The sequence below is a fragment of the Pavona decussata genome, unplaced genomic scaffold, assembly GCF_977016875.1.
Source record: "Pavona decussata unplaced genomic scaffold, jaPavDecu1.1 SCAFFOLD_602, whole genome shotgun sequence".
Taxonomy (NCBI): domain Eukaryota; kingdom Metazoa; phylum Cnidaria; class Anthozoa; order Scleractinia; family Agariciidae; genus Pavona; species Pavona decussata.
In genome coordinates, this window is record NW_028145860.1 from 4,877,803 (window position 1) to 4,905,802 (window position 28,000).

General features: G+C 39.6%; 2 protein-coding genes across 10 annotated transcripts; one reads left to right on the top strand and one right to left on the bottom strand.

Annotated features, from left to right (window-relative positions):
- Nucleotides 1-13: 13 nt before the first annotated feature.
- Nucleotides 14-11,542, bottom strand: LOC146449570 (uncharacterized). Of its 4 annotated transcripts, XM_085101153.1 has the most exons (9): nucleotides 11,432-11,542; nucleotides 10,994-11,066; nucleotides 6,128-7,090; nucleotides 5,148-5,360; nucleotides 3,919-4,186; nucleotides 3,085-3,429; nucleotides 2,291-2,721; nucleotides 1,368-1,677; nucleotides 14-742 (listed from the first exon to the last, which is right to left on the bottom strand). In XM_085101153.1, exons 3-9 carry the CDS (start codon nucleotides 7,070-7,072, stop codon nucleotides 360-362), a joined length of 2,895 nt encoding a protein of 964 aa, XP_084957279.1. In that variant the 5' UTR covers nucleotides 7,073-7,090; nucleotides 10,994-11,066; nucleotides 11,432-11,542; the 3' UTR covers nucleotides 14-359. The 4 variants fall into 4 exon arrangements, with proteins under 4 accessions (XP_084957279.1, XP_084957277.1, XP_084957276.1 ...); XM_085101151.1 differs by lacking the exon at nucleotides 11,432-11,542 and having other exon boundaries at nucleotides 10,994-11,073; XM_085101150.1 differs by lacking the exons at nucleotides 10,994-11,066; nucleotides 11,432-11,542 and adding an exon at nucleotides 7,728-8,252.
- Nucleotides 5,214-27,971, top strand: LOC146449571 (cyclic nucleotide-gated channel alpha-2-like). 6 transcript variants are annotated; one of them, XM_085101161.1, is made up of 6 exons: nucleotides 5,214-5,345; nucleotides 11,858-11,955; nucleotides 19,745-20,029; nucleotides 23,342-24,016; nucleotides 24,803-25,156; nucleotides 26,165-27,971. In XM_085101161.1, the coding sequence occupies exons 3-6, from the start codon at nucleotides 19,792-19,794 to the stop codon at nucleotides 26,761-26,763; spliced, it is 1,866 nt and encodes a 621-aa protein (XP_084957287.1). In that variant the 5' UTR covers nucleotides 5,214-5,345; nucleotides 11,858-11,955; nucleotides 19,745-19,791; the 3' UTR covers nucleotides 26,764-27,971. The 6 variants fall into 6 exon arrangements, 5 of the variants coding, with proteins under 5 accessions (XP_084957287.1, XP_084957288.1, XP_084957290.1 ...); XM_085101162.1 differs by lacking the exon at nucleotides 5,214-5,345 and adding an exon at nucleotides 8,322-8,340; XM_085101164.1 differs by lacking the exon at nucleotides 5,214-5,345 and adding an exon at nucleotides 11,648-11,750.
- Nucleotides 27,972-28,000: the final 29 nt, after the last annotated feature.

Below are 28,000 nucleotides of genomic sequence, written 5' to 3' on the forward strand. Positions count from 1 at the left end.
CGCAAGCTAGAGCAGATTCTTTTATTGAAAGCAAACTTTCAGTTTAAGTTAATATGTATTCATCGGTACATCTCTGATTCATTTCCGACTACTGTTTTTATTTTAATATGTAAAGATGCGTTTTAAACCTTATAAGAATTCCAGAGTAAGAGTATGATCAAACGTACGAGGCCAATAGGAAAACAACCGTCTAGGTTTACAGGAAGAAACTGGGTTCAATTTATATGGTAGCAAACAATGATAAACTCTTAAACTGTTTGGCACTGACTTAGTGGTTGTACTTTTCATAAATCAAACTGTTCACCAAATTCAATACTTTCTCCGTTCTTGACATAATAGTATAATTTTATCAACACTGTCTACGTTCGATCATCCAGTGCAGATGAGCACGAGCCTTCACTCGAACCTGCTCCCTGACCCGCGGATAGCTTTCTTGGCGCATGCTCTACAGAGGCAGGAGTGGTATTCAGTGTGTCACTCGTCTGTACCTGAGCCTCATCCAATTGACACGTGCAGTTTTTCTCGGTAGAGATGGAATGCAGTTCCATGTTGATTTCCTTTATGGGGTCCCTGTCGGTAGGAATGATCCAGTTGGTGGCTCGATGGAATCTGGGCGAATCTTCCACAATCTCGCTGTTTTCTGGTGTGGCCAGGATTACTCTTGTTTCTTGTTTGTTTTTGTCTTTCGTAAAATGCGCTTTGATCTTGTCCTTAAGTTTGATTTTTTGATGTTCTTCTTTACCTTCAAGGAAAAGATATAACGAACTATTAGTTTCATTATTGAGTGTCAGCGATTGCCTTATCAAGGTTAACATGAATTCCTAGAAGCCGAAGTGACCCTTTCCGGTTGCAGCTATTTTCCGACATATTAAACATTACTTGAAAAGAAATCTACCTGCCGCATTTCAGATATCAGGAGCGAAGCGTTTGCGAGATGCAAGCGAGAGAAGTTTTGTTTCTAAGGGCTCTTTCGTAATAATTCGATTGTTATACAAGACTATTATGAAAACGGACAGGATATTCCTGTACGAGCTCACTGCGGTTCCCTCTTGTGGATTAGTATTCGTTGACATGATACCAATACAAAACTCATACCGAAGCGAGTCATGGAACGAGATTTTCATTCCGGTACGAAACCTCGTTCCCTTGTCGTGTAAACGCGGTACGACAGTTCGTTTATGCATGAAATCACTCTCCCGGGAGTTTCGGGAGTGTGGAACGGGTAGCGCATGCACTGCATGAACTGCCCCTTCATGTAAACGCGGAATGAAATCTCATCCCTTCATGTAAACACTGTATTAAATCACAAAGTAACACCAGTATGAAACTCGCGCCAGTGCGAGTTTCACATTGTAACACCCCCTCACCTGAATGACTTGGATTTGGATTCTCAGCATCACTCCCAACAGTTTCGTCACAAAATGAAGTTTCCATCGAATCACACGGTCTCAAGTTTATCATCTCGTGGCTGCCGTGTTTCAGAATGCCTTTCTTCAGACCTTTAGTCTTCATAGCTTGGTTGGAGGCGTTGTTTAGTTTAATAGTAAACGCTCCTTGTGGATTGGATTCGTGGTCTTTGTCACGTGATCCTCTTTTCTGTTCGCTGTGTCCGGACGCGTTGGATTTGAATGTAAATAATGGAATGTCGTTGCTTGTTGGTGAAGTAGGATTGGAGTCCTGTGATATAATAAGGTACGGTTTACCATAAAGGCTCTATTAAACCTTCCTCTCTAATTAACCCCCGTTTGAGGGTCAGATGTTTTATAAGCCTCTCTAAGCCCCCACTACCATCTCCCTTGTTAGAAAGCACAGGAAATATTTCTTCAAACATCAGTCAATTTGTCTGAGTACTCGAAACATTCTTTTCTTTAAAACTATTGATTTCATATAATTCTCCCCTTCTCCATTAATTAAGCCACCGTCTCTAATAAGCTCCCTTCCCCTATCCAACCTCTTTTTTTTTTTTTTTTTTTTGGGGGGGGGGGGGGTGGGGCTGAAAATAAATAAGCCCGCGGGGACTTAATTGAACTTTTACAGTAGTCGCGTTTAGAGCAGAAGGTATCCCCTCGTTCAGAGATTAGAACTTGTGGTTTGTTACTACACGTATTGGAAACCACTCCATTGCAGCACCCCCCCCCCCCCCCCAATCATTATCTTCGGTTTTGATATCTGACAGTTCACTGAATAAAGAAAGAAAGAAACGAAAAATGTGGTTTCCTATCGAAAGACGCGCCAAAATGCAAAGGCCATAGACTATACGAACAAGTCATCAATCAGCAGGGGGACTAACCTGCGTGCGTGAGCGAGGCCGGCCGAAGAACTTTCTCTGGCTTTTTCTCAGCTGATCAAAGGCGCTATTCCCCATGAAGGTCGGGGTGAATTCTTTGGTGCAGTTTTCGCGTGGGCTTTCGTCACATCTTACCAAAGAGCTGTCGTTTGAGATCGTGTTTCGTTTGAGTGTTTTGTTCTTGCTGTTCTGAGCCAAAAACTCTTTTACAATCAGCCTGGATTCCTCGTCACTGCGTTCCATTCGTGCGCGCTGTGCTAATAAGACCACGTCTTTGCGTGGATTCACCTCACGACCGTTCTCTCTTCTAAACTTGTTTGCGAGAGACCTTACATCATTTTTGGCTTCAATCACCGATAATCGCCGCCGAAGAGTTGCTTTGTCGGCAGTGAGCCATCTACGAGGATCGTCCTTTTCCAGAACGGGTTCTTCTGCTGTGGTCAAGATAAAGAAGAGGAAGAGATCAACCAAATGAGCTATCAAGCTTATTACAAATTCACACGTCAGCTCACAGTTGGCTGATAGCTCAGATGGTAGAGAACTGCAACGGTATCGCAGAGGTTTATGAGTTCGTATCCCGGTTAAGCCTAAATTATATTTAGTAAGCTTCTTTTCGTAACTGCTTTAGTTGTGTACATAACTGCGAAGGCCTTTCATCTGTTTACGTTAAATGCATGACATGTTGTTTGTGTGGTTGTTTGGCTGTTCTACTGCGGCGGGGAGGAGGGGGGGGGGGGTGAGGGTAAAGCGTTTACAAGTTATCATTGGACCAGGTATCCCATCTATGGTTCACTTACCCCTCTCTTCAACTTTAATTTTCTGATTAAGTCGCTCTCGTCGTTGATTCTCGTACGTCTGTCGTGCTATCTTCGCCAGCTGATCTTTTACGTCGGGATAGTACTCGATCACCTCTTCTAGATCCTTTTTGCTTAGTAGGAAAAGATCTGAGAAACCCACGGAACGGACCGAAGCCGTCCGACGATTGCCAATTCCTTTCATGTCAAGGATGCTTATCTCGCCAAAGTGTCGGCCGGCCGAAAGTTTAGCCAAGACTGCTCCGCCTTTATCCAAGACTTCCAACTCTCCTTTGTTGACGATGTACATCTCTCGGCCGATTTCATCTTGGCGACAGACGTAATCTCCTAGGATGGGGATAGAATGATGACAATGAAGTATGTGAATAATACACGTTTTGTGATTAAAGTGTCCACTTGTGGGAAGTTAAAATGTAATGATTTTGTGTGCCAGTGGCTGAAGGCTGATAAGTGATGAAGTCATGCAGTGTAAACAATCAAATCAAAGTTACTTTCCTCTGGTGCTGTTTATTCTCTTGTACAAGGTGGTCCTAGCTTTTGAATCTGTGGATGAAATCCTTAACTTTGACGATTCAAATGAAAGCTACTGAGCAGTACTTTCCTGTGGTGCTGTTTAATATGCTGTACAAGGTGGTTCTAACTTTTGAGTCTGTGGATGAAATCCTATAGCGCGACCATTCAAATGAAAGCTACTGAGCAGTACATTCTTATGGTGTTGTGTATAATGTCAATTTTTCCTAATCAAAGTTACTCTGGACAAACGTTCGTCACAAATGGTTCAGCAAAAAAAAAAATTATACTTAAATCCCTTCTCACCAGGAGAACAAAGCATCGGTTTCAGCTTTAAGACAAGTTCCCGTAGAAATCTGGGATCGCAGTGCTCAAACATCTTGACTTTTTTCAGTGTGTCCAAGTTGACATGAATGGCGATCTCCGCGCGGAAATTGTCGTTGAGCTGTTCAAACAATTCTTTTTCGCTCATGTCTTTCCTGTATCTCCAAGCAAAGTCAAACCACTGTATGACGCGGCGCTGCAGATCCATTGGCAGCTGGTTGGCTGCGATGTATTCTTTCATTCCGTCCAGCTTGAGATGAAGAGAATAGGAAAATATTGTCAAAAAATAGAACTCAACAAACGGACCAAAATGGCAACAACAACAACAACTTTATTACCTTTTTTTAAAAAAAATATTTACAAAAGTAATGAAGAAGATAACAGGAACTTGTAAACGTTACTCAGAATAACTAAAGAGTTAATCTAGCCGAGTAAAAAAATTGAGTATTTAAAACTTAAAGGTTGTTGGCAATAAAGCGTTACTGTAAAATGAGAAAGCGAATGAGAAAAGAAAGTAGTTATATGGTAATAAATTTAAAATAACTGAAAGGTCAGGAAGTTCATAGGTACCAGTTGGAAAAAGGTAAAATGTCTGAAAATTGTAAAAGTAAATACGTTTTGTTTTGTCCACTGATTTATCGGGGCTGTGAACTTTTCCACACATACTGAGATTTTTTTTACACTGTTAGGCCATGCGTCTACACGAAAACGACAGACCAACGTTCCCAAAAAGGGAAAATTTGGAGATGTTTAAATTCTAAAATAAAATTTCTTGTGAATTTTACTGCGCCTAAAAAGATCAACAATCCAAAACTGTGGTTTTCGGAAACGAAAGATAACAACATATAAGAAGTCCCTGCTTTTTCTGTTATTTTTAATTTTTGACGCGTGGAAAATGAAACGAAATCAAAAGGCGCTCAACTGGAAGAAAGGACAACGCGAAGGAAGACTGATTTAGACTTGAATCGAGCACTTTAGAGCGGCGGTCAGTTGAGTGTCCAAAGTAATTTCGTGTTTGCTTTGGTTTTGCTTTACTACGTTCTGTGATTGGTTAACATAACTCGTGCCACTGTCACAACCAATGAGAGACAACCAATAACAATCGTGACTTGTTCGCACTCGTCAGTTTCCCGCGCTTAGCACCGGTTACAGGTATAGGCTGTGCGCTGTTTGCGTCAGTTTCCCGCGCTTGGCACGGGTTACCAGCTAACCTTTCTGTGGTATTTTTCTCTGTGTCGTCTTAGATCCACAATCATGTCTGCAGCGTTTCCCACAATAGTGGCAAAGATAAGCACCCCGCAGAGGTATGTGAAGATACAAAACACCAGGCTCGTGGTGGTCTGCGGTGCCGCCTTCTTACCTGTACCCACAGTTGTCATGGAAACGAGTGAACGGAACAGGCTGTACAGGTATTGTGGACCAACCTTTGTAAATAAATAAGATTTGAAGCTTTTATGATTCGGTAAAGTGTAAAGTTAAGGCTCGTTGGAATATATCAAAAGGCCATTTCCGAGTTGCTGTGAACCTCATTATGAAAGCCAGACTAATTGCAAAGCTTTTCAAATGAAAATTAGTTTTCTTCGCTGATGAACGAAAACTAATATTCATAACAAAAACTTTGCACTTAGCCTCGCTTTCCTTATGAGATTCAAAGCAACTCTAAACTGGCCTATTGGACGTTCGGTTAGGTTTGGAAGGTGGGGGAGGGGTAGGGTGGGAAAGCAACGGAGGCCGAAAAAGCAAAGGCTGAGGAATGGCCCCGTCACCACCTCCGTGATAAAGTATTTCGCACTTTTCATCGGTGGTTGTTCGCATATTGTCGAACGACATTTTAAAACTCGCTGGTGAATTTTAATTTTTTCAAAGTAGTCGTACGCCTTCGGCAAACAAACGCAGGTGCACGTACTTTCATTGTTAAAATGACTTTCGTGAAATAATTTTTGGTATCTTCGGCAATCTTCGGAAGTTTTGGAACATCTTCGGCAGTCGTCAGCTATCTTCGGAAAAGTAAAAAGCAAGGTAGTCGTACGCGTTCGGCAAACAAATGGAGATGCGCTTACAATCATAGTTCAAATGACTTTCGGGAAAGCTTTGATAATTTTTGGTATCTTCGGCAATCTTCGGAAGTTTTCGAACATCTCCGGCAGTCGTCAGCTATCTTCAGAAAAGTAAAAAAATTATATTTTCTTACCTCGGCCCACTGTCCCTCCAGAGCTGGATGCACCCATTTATCGACGGCAAATCCTTCGAAGTAGGAGAGAAGGAAGTAGAAGCAGGCCACCCAGTGGATAATGAGAAACAGGTAATGAATCAGCTTCAACAGGTTGAACAGCTTAGGGCGGCCGCTGTAGATCTCAACACGGTCACAAAACAGGAAAAACCGGTGTGCTTTTAGGAGACGCCCAAAGCGCAAGAAAGGTCTGGGACCTAGCACCAAGTAAAGGAGATCGGTAGGGAGAATTGAGACGCAATCTAAGAAGAAACCGCGAGACTTGAAATAGCGTTTAGCCAGCTGTTTCGTGTCCGTGACTATTTTGCCATCCAGGAAATGTCCGGTGCGAAACTGCACGATGATATCCAGGAGGAAGATGAAATCGCAGCTGTAGTCTATAGCCATAAATGGAATGACATACTTTTGCCCTCTTACGAAGAAGGCCACGCGAAATATTATAGTCCAGTAGTTGTACAAGATCGCAAGAACTACTGTGAGCAACCAGAAAAAATAAACGTTTCCAGAAGGGTCGAAGACCAGCGTTACATTACAGCTACAGCGCTGTTTATCATGATCCAACCAAGCGTCCGAAGTCTCTCGGGAACTCCCCGTCCCCTCCGATGAGGGACTCTGCACTTGCGGCGAATTTGATGCTGATCTGCGCATGAGCGGCCGGCGCCAATCCCTCTCGTCCTGGTATGTGTATCGCTCAAGCCAGGAATCTCGGGATCGTTGTCCGGTCTTCTTATAAAATCGCTGCAGCGATAAGACTTTTACCACCGAGCTCGCAAATCGCGATTGACCAGTGGATTCGATCACCACGCGAGGAATCTGTGGCCCGTCTTCTGTGGCGTCTGTTACATGATTTTCGGCGGTCAACGGAGTTTCCTCCTGGTCTTGACTGAGGTGAGTATGTCTCTCCATTGTTGGTGAACTGAACACCTGCAAGAAGTAACAGATTTTAAACATCAAATGCGCGGCTAGAAAAGGCAAGAGCTTTAATTTGCATGTAATCAAATAAGATGACAAGTGCCGCTGTTCAGTACCAAATGTTTTTCTTTCGGCTATCAACTAACTGCTTCCCATTTAAGTAGGCAGTTACAATTTCAGCAATATGTCGTCAACTTGGTTCCTATCCGAGTTAATCCCGTCATCCAAAATTTCGTTATGTACGACCGTTATTGATATTTTCAGTCACATGTCAATAAATTCAGCCAACATTCGCGATCTTAATCGACAGCTTTTAGTTAAACTGCTTAACAACTATCAGTTAGATAGCCCTGTCACCTTTGCTTCAGTTCCCAGTTAACATTTTGCCGATTCCTCCGACGTTTATCCAAAATTTTACAATCTCTGCCGGCAGGTATTCAAATTTGTTAGCTAAAAATCGTCGCTTCCAGCTCAAACTTTTGTCCTCCTTTGGCGTAACAACACGACGTTGAAAACGAAGACGAAGACTTCTTTTAGGAACATTTCACAGATAGCAACGAAAGATTGGGCATTATCAAACTCTAGCCCTGTTCTTGATTAGAAAAACCAGCGCATTTTATGCAATGAATATTCATTCTTGATTACTTACTTTGAAAGTTGCATTTCCGAGTGGTACTTGGCAACACATTTTGTATATTTTCCGGTTATTTTCCAGTTATTTTCTCTTGTAAAATAGAATTCAGTGACAGTACGTTCGAGTGTTGTTTACCCTATTATATTGGCGTTGTTATCTCACCTCTGCCGCAGCTGTTGATAGTTTTTGTTAATTTTATTAAAAATGACGTTTTCTTAATAACCCCGTCGTTCTAGGATGGCTAAATTGCCTCCAAGCTTTAACAAAGTAATTTGTTTTTTTACAAAGCTAGTTCAGTTTTTTCGTCCGACAACGGTAACAAGAAATTTGTTATAGGTTAAAGGAAGAACGCTTTAACGAAGGACATGAATTTGGTCATTTTTTACAGCAAAATTCTAAAAATTAAGTAACACGCGCGAGAAAAAATTTGCATTTGCTCTTAAAGCACATGTCCAATGATTAATGTTTTGTAAACGAGTTCCTTAATTGCTAAAAGAATTATACGTTATGTTTTGTCGCATTTATAATCAAAAAGGGTGTTTCATTTAATATACAATGTCAGAGCTCTGACCCGAAACTATTGGTTTCCAACGAAGGAAGAGAATTTAGACGAGTTTACAAGGACGAGGTAAGTGAAAGTTGGGTTGCAGATTTTTTTGCACCCGCGTTGCTGCGGGAATAAGTTGGGTTACATTCAATAGAGGAACCTTAAGAAACTAGAACGAAAATACAAACAGCTTTTTTTTCCAACTGCTAGAGGCTAAATATGGACGATTGTTTGCGTTTTCTGAGTGTGCTTTCCATTTGCCGGAAATGGCACGGCCAGACCAGCCAGTCTGTAAATCGAATGCGTCATTTTGAAGGGATGTTGCAGCAAAATCTTGAAAAATAATCACTCCGAAAACGGTACGCGCTATTTTGAAGTAATTCGAAGGACTAGCATGAAACTTTTCCTTTAAATTGGGACATTTCGTTTACGCATTGACTGTTCTGGCTGGCCAGTTCTGACAAACGAAAAGCGCCCTGAGTGTGTGGAATTATGTCGACTGACAAGAAGAGATGTTTCGACAGACAACTTAGGAAGAAGAAGGGGAACTGAAAAATACACACTCACAAACGATAGAAAACAAAGTTTGTAATAGTTGTTTCCTCGCTTTAGTAGAACGCGTCAGTTGATAGTTTTGTTTTAACCCTGCATAACAGTGACGTTAATATCACTCCGTAGAAATGTGCCGCCGTCTTCAACGCAAAACGAAAAATGCCCCACCATTGTTTTACGGTTTCAACAAATTGTTGACCTTAGTGAACAATACGTAAAGCCAGACGCAAGGCTGATCGGACAGCGAAAAAGGGTAGTTTTATTGCCCAATATTTCGGTTAAACAAAACTAACCTTCTTCAGCCTTACTTACTTAGCTTTTTGCAGCCCCTGAAGAAGGTTAGTTTTGTCTAACCGAAATATTGGGCATTAAAACTACCCTTTTTAGCTGTCCGATCAGCCTTGCATTTGATTTTACGTTTTGTTCAATATCGCTGATCCTGATCTACACAACGATCCGGCTTCACTATGCTGCTGTATGTCCAAATGGTCCTTGCGTTATTCAAGAGTTAGTAAATAATGCGGAGAAGGCAATAATCTGAAAAAATTATCTGAGGAAAATCGAACACTTAGAATCTGGTTTTAAAAACTTAAGCCGCCGTTACACGTTGAAACTTTTAGCTGAAACTTGTGTGCAACGGCGCTGCGAAACAAGTTTCAGCAGGCGTTGCGCCGTGTAACATGGTCGGTTTCGTGTCTTGCAACTTCCGTTGCGAGACAAGTTTCACGAAAAGTAGAACCGCTTTCTACTTCTGCAACGGCTCGCAACGGTCGCAGTGGTGAAAAGACAAGAGTTTCACCGTGTAACACCACTTCGCAAAACTGGTCCCGTTTGCCGTTGCACACAAGTTTCAGCTAAAAGTTTCAACGTGTAACGGCGGCTTTCTCTACCATTTTTTTTGCCTCTGTCTGAAAACGAGTGCGGTGCAAAGCCTGTATTATGGATATTATCATTCATTTAAAAACGTGTTTCCATTCAAGACTTGGACCATTCAAGATGTGGTGACACATATGGGCGAGAATGAGAAACAAGCGAGCTTTATAGCTGTTTCGAGTTTTTTCAAAATTAATTACAGTCGCGTTATCATCACGTTATGGAAATTAAGAAAGAAAATTTTCTGTTCCTTTGATGACTTGACTTGGAAATTTACATTTTACGTTAGACAAAATAAAATTCGCTTTTTAAGTCAATCAAGTGCTTAGTATTCCGCTTCAAGCGATGTTTAACTGTTGGAGTGTAGAACTAGATTATATTTTGTTTAGACGAAGATTTGGTGAAACATGATAAGAAAATGGCGAGCGTTCGTACCAATTTCAAGATGTCATGTTTTGCACGTTAAAAACATCTGGTTTGGATTCACTGTAGAATGGGTTTGAATCAACTGCGCAACTTTTGAATTGTTTTTATCAGTCAGTAAAATTTTTTCTTCCCTCCCTCCCTCCCTCCCTCCCTCCCTCCCTCCCTCCCTCCCTCCCTCCCTCCCTCCCTCCCTTCCCCTTTCCTTCCTTCCTTCCTTCCTTCCTTCCTCCCTTCCTTCCTGCCTGCCTGCCTGCCTGCCTGCCTCCCTTCCTTCCTTCCTTCCTTCCTTCCTTCCTTCCTTCCTTCCTTCCTTCCTTCCTTCCTTCCTTCCTTCCTTCCTTCCTTCCTTCCTTCCTTCCTTCCTTCCTTCCTTCCTTCCTTCCTTCCTTCCTTCCCGGCCTTTCTTCTTTCCTCCCTTTCCCCCTTTGTTCTAAACAGCCTGCCGTCATGAAGTGGGCGTAATAATTGCCCACGCCAAGGTAAATTGACAGATAATCACCTACACAGTGTATAAGGTGGAGACGGATAATTACTAATGTTTTTGTCTAGTAGTCAGACATGAAGTTAAGTTTTGTTTTTATGGCCTGCAACGACCGCTGAATATAGCACATTGCACTTATTGTTTGTTTTGTTTGGAGATAACACTCAAAAAGGAAGATAATAAAAGTACAGAGTTTTGAAATCCAGCCACTTGTGGGTCCTTCGTTTTCCTTTACATGTAAAACAATGATTGACGATTTTGGGACTATAGTTTTTTCCATAAATTCAGCGATTAGTTCAAAGGCGGCTAATGGTATAACAATCCCTTTACCACTCGGGTGGATAACTAGGCTTCGTCGGCTACTGCTGTAACATTTATACAATTAAAGTCTAGCTCGTTTACCTTAATTGTGCCCTGGGAAGCTTTTTTTCTCCGAGGATCAGTTTTAAGATGTCGTTATTTTTCGATGTTTTCCCTGAGGAAGAAACCATCACATGTCAGGTACTATATGGCGTCTTGTTGTCTTGAAAGTAAGATATTGTTTTTTATATTACCTAACCTTGAACTTAAGTTTTTATAAGAATTTTACTTCATTTTATACGAATACTTTTTAATAGACAAAATATAATAAACGTCATCAAGGAAGGGGTTGTTAACCTTGTAAAATGAATCTTCTTTTGCTGAGTCAAACACCATTCATTTGCTAGTGTTTTTGTTTGTTGTTGTTGCCTCTGAAGGCTGCATTCAATGATTCATTTGAATATTCTCGTTATTGTAAAAAAAGGTCAATTTACGCACCTTTGTCTAAAAAATTGAATTTTTGTTTTTAAACTTACTCACTTTGTGATAATTTAGTTTCTTCAGTCCCGTATGCGGAGCGTGTCTTGTTCTGACTTGGTTTAAATCATTGTTATTACGGATCTTTTAACCGCAAAGTTATCAGTGTTGTCCTTCTCCTATTGTTTCAATGTGCATATTTTCAAAAGCTTTACGGTAACTAAGCGATTTATTTTTGTTCCGCGCGAAAGTGAGTTTGTCGACAATAAGCCATTTCAGAAAGCGATTCGAATTCGATAGTTTTGACAGCGCGTCGAATATTTTGAAAACAGCACCGTATTTCACTCCATACGCACACCCCCCGTGGAGACAAGATGGTTTTGTGAGTATTTAGATAGCCTGTCTTAATGATAAAGTTTATATTTTGCTCTGTTTTCAAACGCAAACCGATTTAATTTATTATGCTTCGCTTTTTTTTTAACTCCGCAGGTGTACGGTCAGATGAACATTGTAGTTGTTTGTCGCGAATAGTTCTTAATGAAAAAGTTGCTCCTCGGAGCGAGGATAAGTGGTTTTAAAAACACAAGGTGAGGGGCTTTTATTTGTGGTATTTTTTCATCAAATACTTTTATTTTAGACAGTATCGGGTCTTGTGTATTGATTATTTATTGACTGTACACGATTACCTCCTTCTTTGGTAAAACGCGAAAACGTGCAGCAAAAGTGATTCTAGTTTCTTAGGCGAATCAACGAAACCCAAATGCTCCAAGAAAGCAATCATTTTGAAACGACACATTAAAACGAAATCCCTTATCTTTGTCGGTTATATCCCCAGTAACCCTTAAGCCTTCTTATAATTCAAATCCGCCTTGAACATATAAATGAGCTCTTTATGTTTTTTCCTCAATAATTCCTGGCAATCTATTACTGATAGGAGTTAATTGTTAAGATCATCTCTTTAAAAATAGACCGATATTTGCATTTAAAATAGCCCAAGTTTTAAATTTCTGCTTGGAACCTACTAGCGCAGACGTCTCGGAACCTTTAAATTAACTGAGAGGCTTAAACAGCGATTATCTGAATCGTTTTTTTTTTCCTTTCCTTGATGGGGACTGGAGCCGAAAAGGCAATAATGCGTCGACCACCTGCCTGTACCAAGGCCGTTATCCCGCTAAGATATGAGAACGTAAATTATGATCATCCGGGTGAGTGTAGTCCAGAGAAGGACTGTTTGAGGTGACTTTGACTGGCGTTTCGACAACCTGAGCGGAAGACATCTTCAGAGTCAAGTGAATTGTGGAGCGTCAGTAGATGGTGTTAAAGTGTCTGGTTATTGACCTGATTGGTCAGCGAAGTCGAGATGTTATTGGTCGTTTGACAGTTAAGCCGTGATGTTATGGCTGTGATGTTATTGGATGTGAAAATTGTCTTACTGGCTTAGAGTCTTACAGTCTTCACAGCCAATAACATTACGGCTTAACAGAGACGCAACCAATAACATCTATTTAAACAATAGGCTGTTTCCAGTGACGGGTCCAGACCTTCAGATAAAGTTGGGGATGGGGGGTGGGGGACCCGCTCTCGAACGCTCGACTTGCCTCTCTTCGTGAAACAAAGTATCTCGTCGGCAGCTCGGCCGAGCTGCCGAGCTCCCCCGGGCTCTTCCCCTAGATCCCCTACTGGTTTCTGTCGAGGGTCAAAACGCGTCTATCTACTGATAGTTGCCCCGTGGAAAATCGATGCTCTACAGACAAAAATTAACGTATGCTGGCTTTAAGAACATTATCTTTCCAAGGGAAACTATCAGAAAAATAGTCCCGAGGCAAACATACTCTATTGTTTTTTTTTATTGTTCATCACTAAATTTTACTTCCGAGCAGAAGTCGCTGCAATTCGCATTCCTAATTTGCAGCTCACTAATATAAATTGGACCCTTCAGACAAAAGGTAGAAAGACGAATAAACGCACAGGATGTAAATTAAATTAAAGCAACTTGTTCATGAATAAGAAAAATAAATGAGAGGTTTTTGGCGGATGATGAGTCACATCCGCCCGGGGATCTTTGATGACTCTATTTTTCCAAAAACAAAAAGATGAACAAACATTAGATTAAATTGTAGCTGCCATTTTTTAGAGAAAAATAGTGTAACGTTCCAAATTTCAGACAATTCCCAGCCTCGCCAACCGTTGTCATAATTCGGGGACACTATAGTGCAAGAGAACATGAGGTATGACCTCTTGCATGACGTCACAGACAGACACAGCCGAAAACGAATGTTTGGTTTTATCAATAGGGTTGATAACCAAAGGTAAATTGGCCACCGTAAAGAGATTCTCTTTGCAGTGGCCAATTTACCTTTAGTTATCAACTCTGTTGATAAACCAAACATTAGTTTCTACTGCCCACCGACGCAGCACCACAGTTTCTTTAGAAACTAACCCCCCCCCCCCCCCACCCCCTTTCACAGCTGAAAACTGTCTATCATTTGAGCTACTTGGGGTGCATGATTTCGTACGACCCAGAGATTTTTAACTTATAACATTTAGGTTCCCCTTGTTGCAAATATATTTTGGGCTATTGCAAAGCTATGCTTCGATGACATCACTGTAGCCAGTAGTATTTTAATTACTATTTTTTGTGTCACGGTTTATGTCACCCATCCTATCACAAACCCAAAAAAATGTCGCTACCTAGCATTAATGTCAGGCCAAACGAATCCAACATCACGAACTAAAGTGGCCCAGTTTATATTTGTTATCGACCGAGCGCAGGGTCCAAATAAGAAAAAAATATTGAACGAGTGCTTTTGTTTGTTCACATGCTTGTGTTGGTCAACATGTGGACCAAAAAAGAACGAAAATAAATATTTCGACATCAGATTCGATCAGGCTAGGTCAAAATGACTTATTTGAAAATATCATCGTCATCATCACTATCACCATCATCATTATCGTCGTCATCATTATCATTGTCATTCGTCAGCGGTCCGCGGGGTAAATATCGCACGATCCAGATGAAAAATGTGGACTCTTTGTGCAGCCAATGATATTGCTGGATTCTATTCATTTGACCGTGCAAGCAGCAGAAAAATAATGCTAGATTCAAAATGTGCGATTTTTATGGCTAACTTGTTGGGGCAAGTGTTGGATAATGTTTTATTTCCACCATAAAAGGTTATCCAACGTCATCTCAGTGTTTGATTCCTGAAGTAATCATCGTAAAACAAGGTGGACAAACGATTCCACCTTGTTTTATCGAAAGCTGCGATAAAACGTCATCCAACAATGTTGAATACACCTCAGTTAGCTGGAAGCCGTTTCACTGGATCGTCCAAACGATTTAACGTCATTCACGTTTAAAGTAAAGTGTTTTACTGGTTTGTATAGTTGTCAGGCTGATTTTCTGAGATTTTTGCCAGCTCGTATTACATTCGACGCGACTACATTAGGATGGTATAGGATTGGTTTGGCAGGGCTTTAAAATTTTGGCAGATTACAATGCATTTGAAGTAGATATTTGCTATTACAGTATGGTCTACAGAAGGTTGAAAATATTTCAATGTTCTGAAGATGACAGTAGTGTCTGTCGAAATATGCCTTCGAGCCTCAAAAGCGTCGTATTTTTTCTCAAAATTACTGTGAAGTTGGTGTTTTTCGACCTTCTAGAAACCGTTTCCTATAACAATATAACAGAGTAAAAGTGATATTTATAATACCTAGGGAATGTTATTGTATGGTATTGTATTGTATTGTATGCGTACTTTACCTTCGAAGGAATTGACGATAAGTTAGTCTTGTCCACTCTCCGGAATCTTAATCACTGAGAAAAACAAGACTGACTTGTGGCAAACATATCGAAACAATGCGCCATGTCCTTTTGGAAATCACTCCTTGGCACGCAAAGCATTTGTAAGGTTCTTCGGGACGTTAATTTTGTGGAGGTGCGTTTTGAAGATTTCTCGGTTCGTTTCGTCTAAAGATTTCGTTCCATTTGTGTTTGCTCGCGATGTTTTATTTTTTATTTTTATTTTTAGTAGCTAAGCCGAGTCACCTGCCACCACATAACTTGCACCTTATTAAAAGCGTCCTTTCGGGTGATGAAACCCAATTAAAAGTAAATGTTTCTATTTCACAGTGCAAATAAGAGGCCTAAAAGCAAGTAAGTTCGACTATCCGCCGGATATTGCTTTGTAATATGCATTTGCTTGAGCTGAAGGCCAAAGAAAAATGTCCGTCCGGCGTGGTTAGTCCGGTATTGGATGTCACTCCTCCTCATGTTTGTGTGTGATTTAAATGAGTCAGCGCTTGTCAAACTGAAGAAAAAATCGCCTCAGTTTAAATGTAAACTTAAGCCGCAATTGATCAGGTAAATTAGATGCGGCTGCTAGGCAAAAGCTGCCGAATTATTTACTTGGATTAGTTTTTCAAGAGTCCACGTCTTGGTGCATACACATAGAATTAGAAATTAACGACCGTGAACTGTGCTTCGGAAAGTTTTGTCATCGTTAAACAACGCTTCAGGCCATGAAACTCGCGAAAGGTGAGCTATCTTTAACTCTTTGCTAACGTATAACAAGCTGTTTTCATGTTGCAAAATGCCATTCAGAAATTGAAATTGAATCTGATAAAATTTTAATTTCCGCTGTTCTTGCGGCACAAGTTTCCGTATCTTTCCATTGTTAAAACGCGCAGGAGGGACCATTAGAATAAAATCTTTGTATCGCATTTTTTGGGCACTCAATATCGACGGATCTTTGAGAGACATTTGGATACGTTTTTCGTACTACCGCAGGCTATTTACACCGTACAATCAATTTAGTGCAACGAAAATAATATTGTACTCGTGAAAAGTTCTCTCCTTTGAAAAGCTCGGTTATTGAGAGAGAATATCACAAACTGAATACAGAAGTTAATCGCTACCGTACGCTGTGTTGTTAATTGCCTTCTTGGCACATTATAACCTGCCTAAAAACTCTATAGCTACCATAGAAGAAAAAGTAATAAGATACGAAACCCATTAATCGCTTTTCTCGAATCAATTTAAGCCCCATTTTTGTCATCTACCATGAAAAAGAACTTCCTTTGTCGAAACGTTGCGATTTTTGTGACATTATTTTTCTTTTTAACCGTACAAAGGTAATTCTTGGCTCACTCTAGTTACATAGAAACGAAACATAAAAAGTCAGCAAATACTGTCCAATGGGCAAGTTACATTAATTCAGTTTGCTGTCGATGAAACTTGTCACTATGATAAGCTACGCAGGGCTCCCCTACTCAGGTACAATTTTGAATATGTTAATCCCTAGATTTTGGTTGGAATCGATAAAAAGGTAATTTAGATTTGTCTCATCCATTGAAAAAAAAAAATCCTGACTTACCAAATCGAAGACAATTTTTCAAGAATCTTGGCTTAACTTTGTGCTCTCAAATTCAATTTAGCTGGCACGGAGTTACTGCGTTGTTACCCCCAGCACTTAGATGATAGTCCATTTATCAAGACAATCGCTAAAACGCATGAATTTACATATAGTGACTGAATAAGTAAACTTTAATGAGTAGAGCAAATGCCGGCAACAGAGAGTCACACTGCAGCTGTTTAGGACGGACCCACATCCAATCACATAACAACGTTTTTTAGGGTTTAATAAAATCGATATCTTGTGTGATCTATTCAAGGTGATTCAGTAACACTGAGGAAAGCTTTTCGCGTTCGACGTGTCACCATGGCGGCCAATGGTGATATTGAGATTACGCTCTGAAGACGAATCGGCCATTTTCGCAGGATAATTTTTCACCGTGTTCGCTTGAAATTGCGGCAACATTAAGGCAGTCACTTCTAAGTTTACTGCTTACAGAATCGCTGTTGTGACTCAAGGTACTTGGTATGTTATAATCAAGGTTTTTACTTCGATAATGAAGTAACATTACCTCATTTTCCAAAATAATATAAATTTTCTGTATCCAGACCGCAATATTTCTATTGTATCCAGGGATCTGCGAACTCCTTTTCTTTCCACATATAATCAGTTTTTTTATTCTATGGTGGGCTTACTATTTATTTGTTCTGTAACAGTAATTTACGAATCCTTTAGTTATTATTTTGTTTTAGTAACTCATCTCGCTACTTCTGTAAGAAAAGGAATCAGAAGTATGAATTATTCACGGTAAATAATTTCAGTATTTTTTTATTGGGGTCAGTGAATATATCTCACTGTAGAGAACACCTCCACACGTTAGCTTGGTTCATTTGAAGAAATGGCGTATGTATAACCGACAAAATAGTGGTTCCTTTCTGCCGTCATTAACTCCAAACTATAACTATACTCTGTTTTTCAAACAGCATAAAAATATTTAAACATAACTTCTTAACGTATCAGCATAAAATGTGTTTGAAAATACCGGTCTTTTTACTTTCTAACAAAATGTTCTTGATTTCGCTCTCTTTTTTTATAACAACTGCAAAATGTCTCGCCCGAGGAAATTTACAAAAAAAGTTCCAAAATGTAGCCTCGAGATGTTTTCTCTTACATTTTTATATCTTTTTAGTGATCAAACGCATGCATTCATTTTTTCCCTGAGGATTAAATTTCCCAAATTTCGCTGGTAATACTAGGACCTCGAGAATTAATCCCCGCGTAAAATATACGTGCAAAAACATAAACATTAACAATTTGGATAATGCGCATACAACATTTAAGATTATCGTGTACTTCAAGAGATTCAAAGAGAGATTGCAAAAGCTTTTTGTTACCTGTCAATCCCTGGTGACTCATCTTTATAAACAATGTTTATATGAAATAACTATTTAGGAATTTGCGTTTGTGCTTGGGGGAACTTCATATTGGCTCTTTATATTGCCACCATTTCCTACGCCAAATTGTTATACGGCTCGGGCTAGTGTGTTCTCTGGGAAATTTCATCCTGAGGACAAAAGAACATTACTGGGGAATAATAAACGCCGTTTTGTTGTTAGGTGGATTAGAAAGCTACTAAACTAAAGTCATCAAATCTATTCGACAACGGAACAGAAATGTTTGACCAGATTGCCACTGATACTTCAGCTTCTTTCTCAGTTCCAGTCATGTGTTATTGTAAAAAAAAATTAAGGTTAGGATTCACAATGCAACTTACCAACTGAAATCAACTTTTTAAAAAATATATTTTAAAAATAGATATTCATAAACATTTACTTATTTGTAGACGCTGAGATTGAGCCTGCGACATGTAGCGCTGACCATTGTTTACCATTTAAGCATGCTCAAGGTTTATTTACTTAAATATGATTTTTTTCCGCAGCTCATTTACTTTCTACTATTTCAAACTATTTTTCAGGCTTTAAAGGCCCAACAGATGTTTTAACTGCTCACAAAGCAATGATTTATCTTTGAAAGCGTCCAGACATTTTGATTAGTGTGTCATTTTTCCTTCGGAGTTTCGTCACTTAAATATTCATAATGATTGTTCGTAAATTTCATAGCAACGGATTCAAGATACGTCCCCGTCTTGAGTCTGTATCTCGCGCGACTAAGCGAGTTTTGTGACACCTTCACATGACCTTTTTTCTTTTCTTTTCTTTTCTTCTTTTTCTTTTTTTTTTTTCGAATACATTATAACAATAATCAGGTAATTTTTATGGTGTCATCATCGCTTTTAGTTTCGTAAAATGGGAAACGAAATATCCTGATCAAAATCATGTTTATGAAATAAAAGGTAAAATATAGTGAATCCAAGATAATCAGGTCGCCAGTCATACCTTATTGTTGCATTAACTTGATTTCTCCTGAATCTCGTCTGAAGAATATTCGATTTAGATGCTTCATAATAGGCTGGTTTTGCTCGCGAGAGAGCGCGAACTTGGCACGAAAGGCTTTAATTTCCATCTTTCGTAATCCATTTAATAGCGCAGAAACTTAGCCTCGCCGTGCTTAATTACTAGCTACGTAAGTGCTCCATTGTTGTGGACTCAAGTAAATAAGCCAAGTTCCTTTCTCATTGCACACTTAAACAAAAAGGGAATTTGGCATTGAATGGATAGCTGATCCATATCAAGTATTCAAATACGAGAGTTCCGTTCCTTGCCTCGTTAGTTCAAAAGCTTTGTCTTCAGTGGGTTGGCTGTTTTGAGGCGGTCTTCCGCCATTAGGTGTTTCTTTCAGTAGCCGTGCACCATGCTTCCTTCTTTTTAACGAAGACTTTTACTTTCGATTATAACATGATTAGATCGTACCACGAAATCTGCTTAAAAATGCTGCTTTAGAACCCAGCCCAGGAATCGTTGTAAGATAAACACGTTTCTTAAAGGTGTTTTATGCGTTTGATAGTTGGTCTATAAGATACCGTAATATAAACATCACTAACACGTTTCTATGTCTTCAGATTCGACAGATAATCAAAACAAACCATCCCCGGCTTTCAAGGCAAAGATGAACGAAGGTACAAGTCGAACTTCCAGAGTCCGCTTTTCAGCTAATACGGACACATTTAGCGAAGAAGAAGAAGCAGACATTCGGCAGAAACGACTTCTTCGCTACTGGTATAAAGGAGGACGGAGATATAGCGAGGCAGAAAAAGCGTTTTTAAACCGCGTCAGGACACCCGCTGTAGGACTACTGGGTGATGGTGAAACTAAAGTAGGATGGCTTCGTTTTTTTGATCCTGGAGGTCAGTAATATAAAGTCATTATTATTTTATTTCGTTACAGAAAAATTCTACTAAGGCTGTAATTTCATAATTTTCGGTAAACAGAGAAACAGAAATGAAACTGATTCTATTTTTGCTTTCTGTCAGTAATAAAATTCACAAGCATAAGGAAAAGTAAAATATTGTATCCTTGTTCTTGTTTCGAACTTGAGTGTTTGCCCTGTGAAAATAACCGTTCCGTTCTCACATCGAAACCGGAAGAAGGTGGTTTTAACGTTTGAGTTTGTGATGAAATCCTAAAGTGTGACCTTTCAAATGAAAGCCACTCGGAACAGTACGTTTCTGTGGTGCTGTTAATTTTGCTACCCAAGGTGAAACCTTACTGTGCGACCATCTCTATGAGAGCTCTCTAGCGGCACAATTAACATAACTCTCCGTATTTCCAACATTTTACAAAATTAAGTTTGGGTGTACTTATTAATGTCCTTCTTGTAGACCAGCCAAGGCCAAAATGAGAGTTGAAGGTTTTTTTTCTGCCTGTTTGCTAAAGGTTGCTTACATGGTGTCTAAGAGCAGTATCAAATTTATCGTGATAGATCTTAATATTGACAAATGTTAGAATAGTTATATTGTAAGTTGGCCTAGGTCATTTCTATATCGCCATTATAGAAAGAAATATTTTGGTTTTTCTTTTTCAAATCTTGATAAAGCGTGCTGTAATTACCGGTTGAATTTCGAGATGAGTCTATATAACATGGACTCATGCTGTCAGGTTTTCCAATAGCTTGATTTTTTTTTAATGTAAAAATATAAAGATTTGTGGCTCCCATTACGAGAGATCAGCATTAAAATTGTGGCCGCATTTTATCTATCTTTGAAATTCGCATAAACTTCGCTCAAGAAATTTGCGTTGCAAATTTTTCGTCTTCTTACACAAAAAGAGTGTTACCATGTACTTTCCAAATGAATTTAAATTACCAAGTTTATGTTTTCACAATTTAAATTTATGACCAAGAAAATCTGCCTGGCCGTCGTTCAATCAATCAGGCATTTCAACTGTAAATTAAATCAGCGAATGCTATTGTTCCACAAATATAATATGAAATATTTGTTTTAAATTACTTCCTAGCAGCACATTAAACCGAATAGATAGCAAAATAAGTATTCTTGAACACATCAAAAAACAGAAGGAGAGAAAAACTGACATATGTCATGTTCATTGAGTGCTTTTTGTTGATAGTTTGATTTATGCACTCTAATAAGATATATACTGTCGCCTACAACGCTTTTTTCGTTTCCTTTTTTTTAATTTAAAAGGTTAATGTACAAATATAAACTTCTAATACATTGATCATCTGTCTCATTCTGCTCCAGCGTTATTTTCATTTTCATTTTAACAATTTCTTTTCTTCTTTCAGTAATAACACACGCTTTTATTTTATCTTTTGTGGTCGCTCGCTTTACTAAGCAAATCGGAAATTGAGCTCGATCGCAGGTGAAAAATACAATCAAGGTCGAATAACTGATACTTTCGACTAAGCTTTGGAAACGTGTCGTCTAAAATGACTATTTGTGCGAGTTGAACACCATTTTTAAATGTGACATTTGTTATCTGCGTTGTTGTCGTTTAAGAAAACCATAAAGGTTCTTTGCCAGCGTCTTGGACGAGTATATGAAAGACAAAGACCCTACTACTGTGTGTTTCTCCTAACAACTAAGTTCCATCACAGCACAAGTTCCATCTATTGCCCCCCCCCATCCCCCCTCCACAGGAAAGTACTGCTCAGTAGCTTTCATTTGAATGGTCACACTTTAGGATTTCATCCACAGACTCAAAAGTTAGAACTACCTTGCACAGCATAATAAACAACATCACAGGAAGGTGCTGCTCAGTAGCTTTCATTTGAATCGTCACACTTAAGGATTTCATCCACAGACTGAAAAGTTAGAACCACCTTGTACAGCATAATAAACAGCACCACAGGAAAGTATTGCTCAGTAGCTTTCATTTGAATGGTCACACTTACGGATTTCATCCACAGACTCAAAAGTTAGAACCACCTTGTACAGCATAATAAACAGCACCACAGGAAAGTACTGCTCAAGAGCTTTCATTGTAGTTATCACATTTCAGTAGTTTACTCAGAGCTTGTACAAATGTTTGCACGGTCAGACTGAGTTTTGGGCGAATAAAAGAAACCGAAAAATTTTTTTATATATAGTTTCTTGCGTTCAAACTGAAATATGCTTTTTTAAATTTAAACATTATTTTATTTCGACATTTGCTCTAAGAGCAAAAAAGGGCTCATCGAGACAGCTAATGGTGCCGTTTACATTAACTTTTAAGATCACGGCCAAAGAAGAAACAAAGCAATCAGAACAAGAAACAGCTAAACACAGCTAAGCAGCTAAAAAAAACGCAAAACAATATATCTAAATTACAGTTAAAGAAAAACGGTTTGATTGGGAGATAAAAGACTAAACAGAATGGAACAAGTTTACATTAAGTTGAAAGTCAATACCTGGAACTCAATTTAGCAGCCAGTCAATGTTTCTTTTGTCAGACGCGAAAAGGCGTCTATCTGCCAACAAGTGTGCAGCGGGAACAAACAGTGTTTCACGCAGAGTAGCAAAACTTCGGCAAAACAAAAAAATAGTGTTTGGCATCTTCAATGGGCGCATCCTACAAAGCACAAGCAGATGAAACAGGGCAATTTATCCTAAAAAGATCATAATTTAAGGCGCTAAAATTAAGCCTTAAGCGAGTGTGAAAAATTGACGCTGCTCGATCCCCAGTGAAAAAATAATTACGAGTTGGAAATTTCATACAGTTCAAAACATTATGCTTAAAACTACTGAGAGAAAGGAATAGGCGAACAGCGGAGGGAAGACTGTTCCACAATTGTGTTGTTGAAAAAGGGAAAGATTTCATTATGCCTTTCGGTCCGAACGTAAGGTGGACAAAGACCATTACCCGAGCGAAGGCTCGGGCAATAAACTGAAATATCTGAACTATGTTCAATAATTTTGATATTATATACACGTTGTATCGTCTCATAGTGTTCGACCTCCTTCCCAGTGTCCTCCCAATTTACAACGTAAAACCCCTGGAAACGAGGTTGCAGTGTTACGTACAAAAATTTTTTTCCGAAGCTTACCGTCCGAACATTCCCGTAATTAAAGTAGAAAAGAAAATTAACAGCAGCGCAGGAAAGTTCCTATTTGAAAGTAGTATTTGTGCTATTGAAAGAAACTGTTTGACAATATTGCACTGTACATATTGCCACGGAATAAAAGTTGTATTTACTCTCTTTCATATTGTCTTATTCACAGGTGATAGGCTCTACTACTGGCTAATGATCGTCTCCGTAGCGGTTGTGTATAATTCATGGGTGCTTATATTAAGGACTTCATTCCCCGAACTTCACAAGCGCCACGAGATCATCTGGATAACAATTGATTATTTGTGTGATATAATTTACATTCTTGACTTCTTCGTAAGCTCACGGACGGGCTACATGGAGGACGGAATCATGCAGAAAGACATTCAAAAAATGCGGCGGAAATACCTGCACACGTCAGCGTTTTATTTAGACGCCGCCTCAGTCGTACCGCTGGACATAGCGTATATTTTTATCGACCATGAGCCCGCGATACGCATGAACCGTCTGATCAAGTATCACCGTTTCTGGCTTTTTCTTGATCGCACAGAGAGCCGGACCAGTTACCCAAACATGTTCAGACTAGCTTCCTTGATGCAATTTATTCTTGTTATAATTCACTGGAACGCGTGCATATACTTTATAGTGTCGAGGGAGATTGGGTTCGGCTCAGACACGTGGGTATACCCAGGCTTCGCCGGGAATTTAACTGAACGACACCTGTCACTCACAAGGAAATATGTCTATTCTTTTTATTGGTCCACTTTGACGCTGACAACGATTGGCGAGGTGCCGCCTCCACACACTAATGTGGAGTACATTATTGTCACGCTAGATTATCTAATTGGTAGGTTGAGGATAACTGTAGTCTGAATAACAGGCGTTTATTTAGCAAAGCGTGAAGCGCGAGGCGAGAGGGAAAAGAAAAATAAACGTCTATTGCCAGAGCTAAAATCGTCCATAATGGTGATCGAAACCAAAAAAAATTCCACATTTTATTTCTCAAAGATCGAGCTTTTTCATATATGGATTATATGTGACGTAATAGATCAAACACGAGGAAGAGTGTTTCCTCCGATTTCCAAACACTGAGAAGTAGGTCGGGAAAACGAGGCGAAGCCGTGTTTTTTTAACCAACTTCGAGGTGTTTGGAAATAGGAGGAAACACTTTTTCGAGTGTTTGATATAGCTTCTCAAACTATTGATAATTCTTGGAGAAATTCGAAGCAAAAGTTCACAAAATTTTATGATAATTAAGATCACATTTCCAAACCTCCTTCACGGTAGTGATTTCCTTTGTTTTCTCTTCATGAATTATGAATGAGTTTGAGAATGTTGTTTCCCGTACTACCAAGACAGGTGATGTCTACAGCCGGCCAAGTTCAGTTGTAGCCGAAAGTGTGGATAAAGTAAAGTGGATAATGATCAATGTTTATACTTTGTGTGTTGGAAGATCACAAGAAAGGTTTCTAAATCACAAACTAATGGATATTGATTTGAAAGCTTTTCGTCTCTTCCTGTTTCTTTGTGTTGTTGTTTTTTTGTTTGTGTGTGTGCCTATAAGCATATACCAAAACACAGCAAAATCCCTGTAGCAGTGCTCTTTTAACACTGCGTTGCGTTACCTTTGCAGGTGTGCTACTCTTTGCCACTATCGTAGGTAACGTTGGCAGCATTGTCACAAACCAGAACGCTGGCAAAGTGGATTTCCAAAACAAGATGGATGGTATTAAGGCGTACATGCGTTTCCACAAAATCCCGCAACATTTGCAGCAAAGGGTCATTAAATGGTTTGATTATTTGTGGACGAACAAGAAACATCGTGATGAGGAAGAACTTCTGCATTCTCTACCGGACAAACTGAGGGCGGAGTTGGCCATTCACGTGCATTTAGATTCATTACGAAAGGTCGCCATCTTTCAAGATTGTGAGGCGGGGTTTCTTAGCGAGCTGGTCTTGCGACTTCGCCCTCAGTTATTTTCACCAGGTAAGATTAAAATTGAACTGCCGTAATGCTATTCTCAATAGTGCTCCTGATCAAAGAGAGTCCGGTTGTTTCGCCCGAGAGTCGACGATATTTCGCCCGAACTCACGTCGATTCGCACAATGTGGACGGAAAACTTAGATTGGAAAAAAAACTGTAAGACCTACACATAACGCAATTGTAATGGAGAAAACGAGCGGAGATACAATCAGTAAAAATTGTAGAAACAAACTAAAAGAGGTCCTTACGTTGAAGTGCCGAGTATCCGAGTACTGTAAGGAAAACTCAGAGTTTGTCCGGACGACTGAACAACAGAACTCGAAGCGATTGCAGAACTTGTTGTGATGTTTTCGCTGGCCGCAGGGGCACTTTGCTTAGCAAGTTTTCGTTTCGTATAGAGTAAATTTGGATCTGGATCAACAAGAAAACGATCCTTTCCTTGGCTGATGTATTCTTCAACCATTAGCATGTTGTATAATGTCGGGCGAATCGACGTAAGTTCGGGCGAAACGCTTTCGGGCGAGTCGTCTTTCGGGCGAAACATCGATCAAACATACAGGTTGTGAGAATAAAGGAGATGATCACCAAACATAAAATGTCTTGATAATGAAACAAATTCTTTTATCTAGTACCATAACAAATGTATACGTAACAGTGACGAGAATATGGATTTTTTATGTTTACTGATAAGGAAGCCACTTAACAACTGGTTACAATTTAACTAATAGTTCTTATTCGCTTCGTTGTTTTGTTGCCCCATTGCAGATCACGTGACAGTACTCTAGGGAGTAGTCTCTTTTAGAATTGGCCATATTCACGCTGGCATGCATTCTTTACTTCCAAAAAGACAAAGGATCGATTCTCCCGAGAACATCACGTGGTTTCTAATGTGCAATTAGCATACAGAGCGAATAAGGTCTATTCTGGTAGAAGTTGTGTCCACTAAAACTGATTCTGATTATACCAAGGGGGACAGAAATTGTCGTTAATTATAACTTTTCTTTTTTTCAGGGGACTACGTCTGCAGGAAAGGTGAAGTAGGTAGGGAAATGTACATTGTAAACAGGGGCAAGCTGGAGGTGGTGTCAGAGACGGGCACCAAAATCTATGCCGTGTTAGAGACTGGCAGTTACTTCGGTGAGATTAGTGTGTTGTGTATGAGCGCCGCCGGAAATCGTCGGACTGCCTCGGTGCGCTCTGTCGGCTACTCGGAACTATTTTGCTTGTCAAAACACGATCTCATGGAGGTGCTCGATGAATACCCGGAGATCAAGACGAAGATTGAGAGTATTGCCAAGCAACGATTGGAGAACGATAAGAAACGCACGAGCACGCAACTGTCGAACAAACATACCAGGGTTGAAGAAAACTGCGCCGACTCTGAACCCAAGGTAAAGAGCAGAGCTTTTGCTAAGATGGAGGAGAAGATTGCTACACTTGAAAAGGAAAAAGATGACCTTTTAGAAGAATTGAAAAGACAAAGAGAAGAGTTTTCAGACAGACTAGCTGACCTTGAGTGTTCTATGTCGCAACTGTCACGGGAACGGCGAGGCGAGGGGACGCAGAGACCTACTTCAAGATCGTTTGATTTTGTTTGGAAAAGAAGATAACTGGAGTACTGTTTTTGAAATTGAAATTGCAACTTTGGTCCGTTTTCCCTGAAAGCGTTTGAGCTATCGTCCCATTCACTGAGGAGAAGCCATAGTCCAAGTTACTATCGTCTACGAAAAACAAATCAGTGACCACCAAACATGTGGGCCGCTTTTGCAACTTCACCGTTTTACCAATGGCTTTCTAACTTAAGATCAATGAAAACAACAGATTAGACTAGCATCCCTTTTAAGGGAGTCTAGTTGTACTCGCAATCACTTCATGTTGCAGAAATCATGTCTGCCCAAACGCTAATTCCAACCCACGGGTTACCAAGTAGAATAAAACAACACTTATCCCTTGCCACAATACTGTTAAATAAATGCTTCTGGTTGCTTTAAATAATGCAAAGCGTGTATCACCACAGTGCCATCTTGAAGTAAACGTAACGCTACTCACTACGAAACAGAAACAGTTTTACGTTATTAGCATCTTTTTGCACGATGGAGTGATTTGAAGTAATGATTTACTGGAGTTACACAGTCTTCTTGGCACCCCAATTTTCTTAGGTTTCTTATTTCCGGCAAGGGTAATGTACTTGCTTTGTTCTTGATAGTAAACAAAAGAAAACATTTCTCGCTTTTATTGACGTTTTTGCACGATGGAGTGATTTTACATGAAGTAATGATTGATTGGAGGTCCACGGTCTTCCTGGCGCGCCAATTTTCCTAAATTTCTCACTTCCAGCCTGGGTAATATACTTGCTTTCACAGACTTTGTTCTTGATAGTAAACAAAATAAAGGAAATTCCTCGCTTTTATTAACGGCGTCCGACTATTGTATGCGAAAGAAATTTGTTATTTGTTTTTAGGCGGAGTTAGCTGCATTAATAAAATTATACTAATAATAAAAGTACATAATCAATTTTGTACAGAAGGTTTGTTTAAACACTTTTAAGTAAAAGTTGAACTATGGCTTATTGCTAACTTTTCGCCGGTTTGTAAATTCACTGGAATGTCGTCTCATCGTTCCACTGAAATTGATTTTAATACCTGCAACTGTCGTGATCAAAAGACTTTTCTTTCGTTGCCTGCTTCATAAATTAAAAGAAGAAAACAGTCTACCGACTGAAAAGCAGGAATTTTCAGCTGCTGTTCTCTTCATAAATCCAATATTAAGAAACTTTCTTAAGAGTTCGTATATTAGTCTTTGTTTAGGACAAATAAAATGTGCTTATATTGAATGCTGCTTCTTTAT

Excerpts from the sequence above, each read along its gene's own strand:
- LOC146449570 (XM_085101150.1), bottom strand. The coding sequence starts at position 7,766 with ATGTGTTGCCAAGTACCACTCGGAAATGCAACTTTCAAA. Across the intron at positions 4,187-5,147 it reads GAGAAAAATACCACAGAAAG|CTGGACGGAATGAAAGAATA; the intron begins GTTAGCTGGTAA and ends CTTCATCTCAAG. Across the intron at positions 1,678-2,290 it reads GGCCTCGCTCACGCACGCAG|GACTCCAATCCTACTTCACC; the intron begins GTTAGTCCCCCT and ends ATTATATCACAG.
- LOC146449571 (XM_085101160.1), top strand. Across the intron at positions 20,030-23,341 it reads TCGTTTTTTTGATCCTGGAG|GTGATAGGCTCTACTACTGG; the intron begins GTCAGTAATATA and ends TCTTATTCACAG. Across the intron at positions 25,157-26,164 it reads CCCTCAGTTATTTTCACCAG|GGGACTACGTCTGCAGGAAA; the intron begins GTAAGATTAAAA and ends TCTTTTTTTCAG.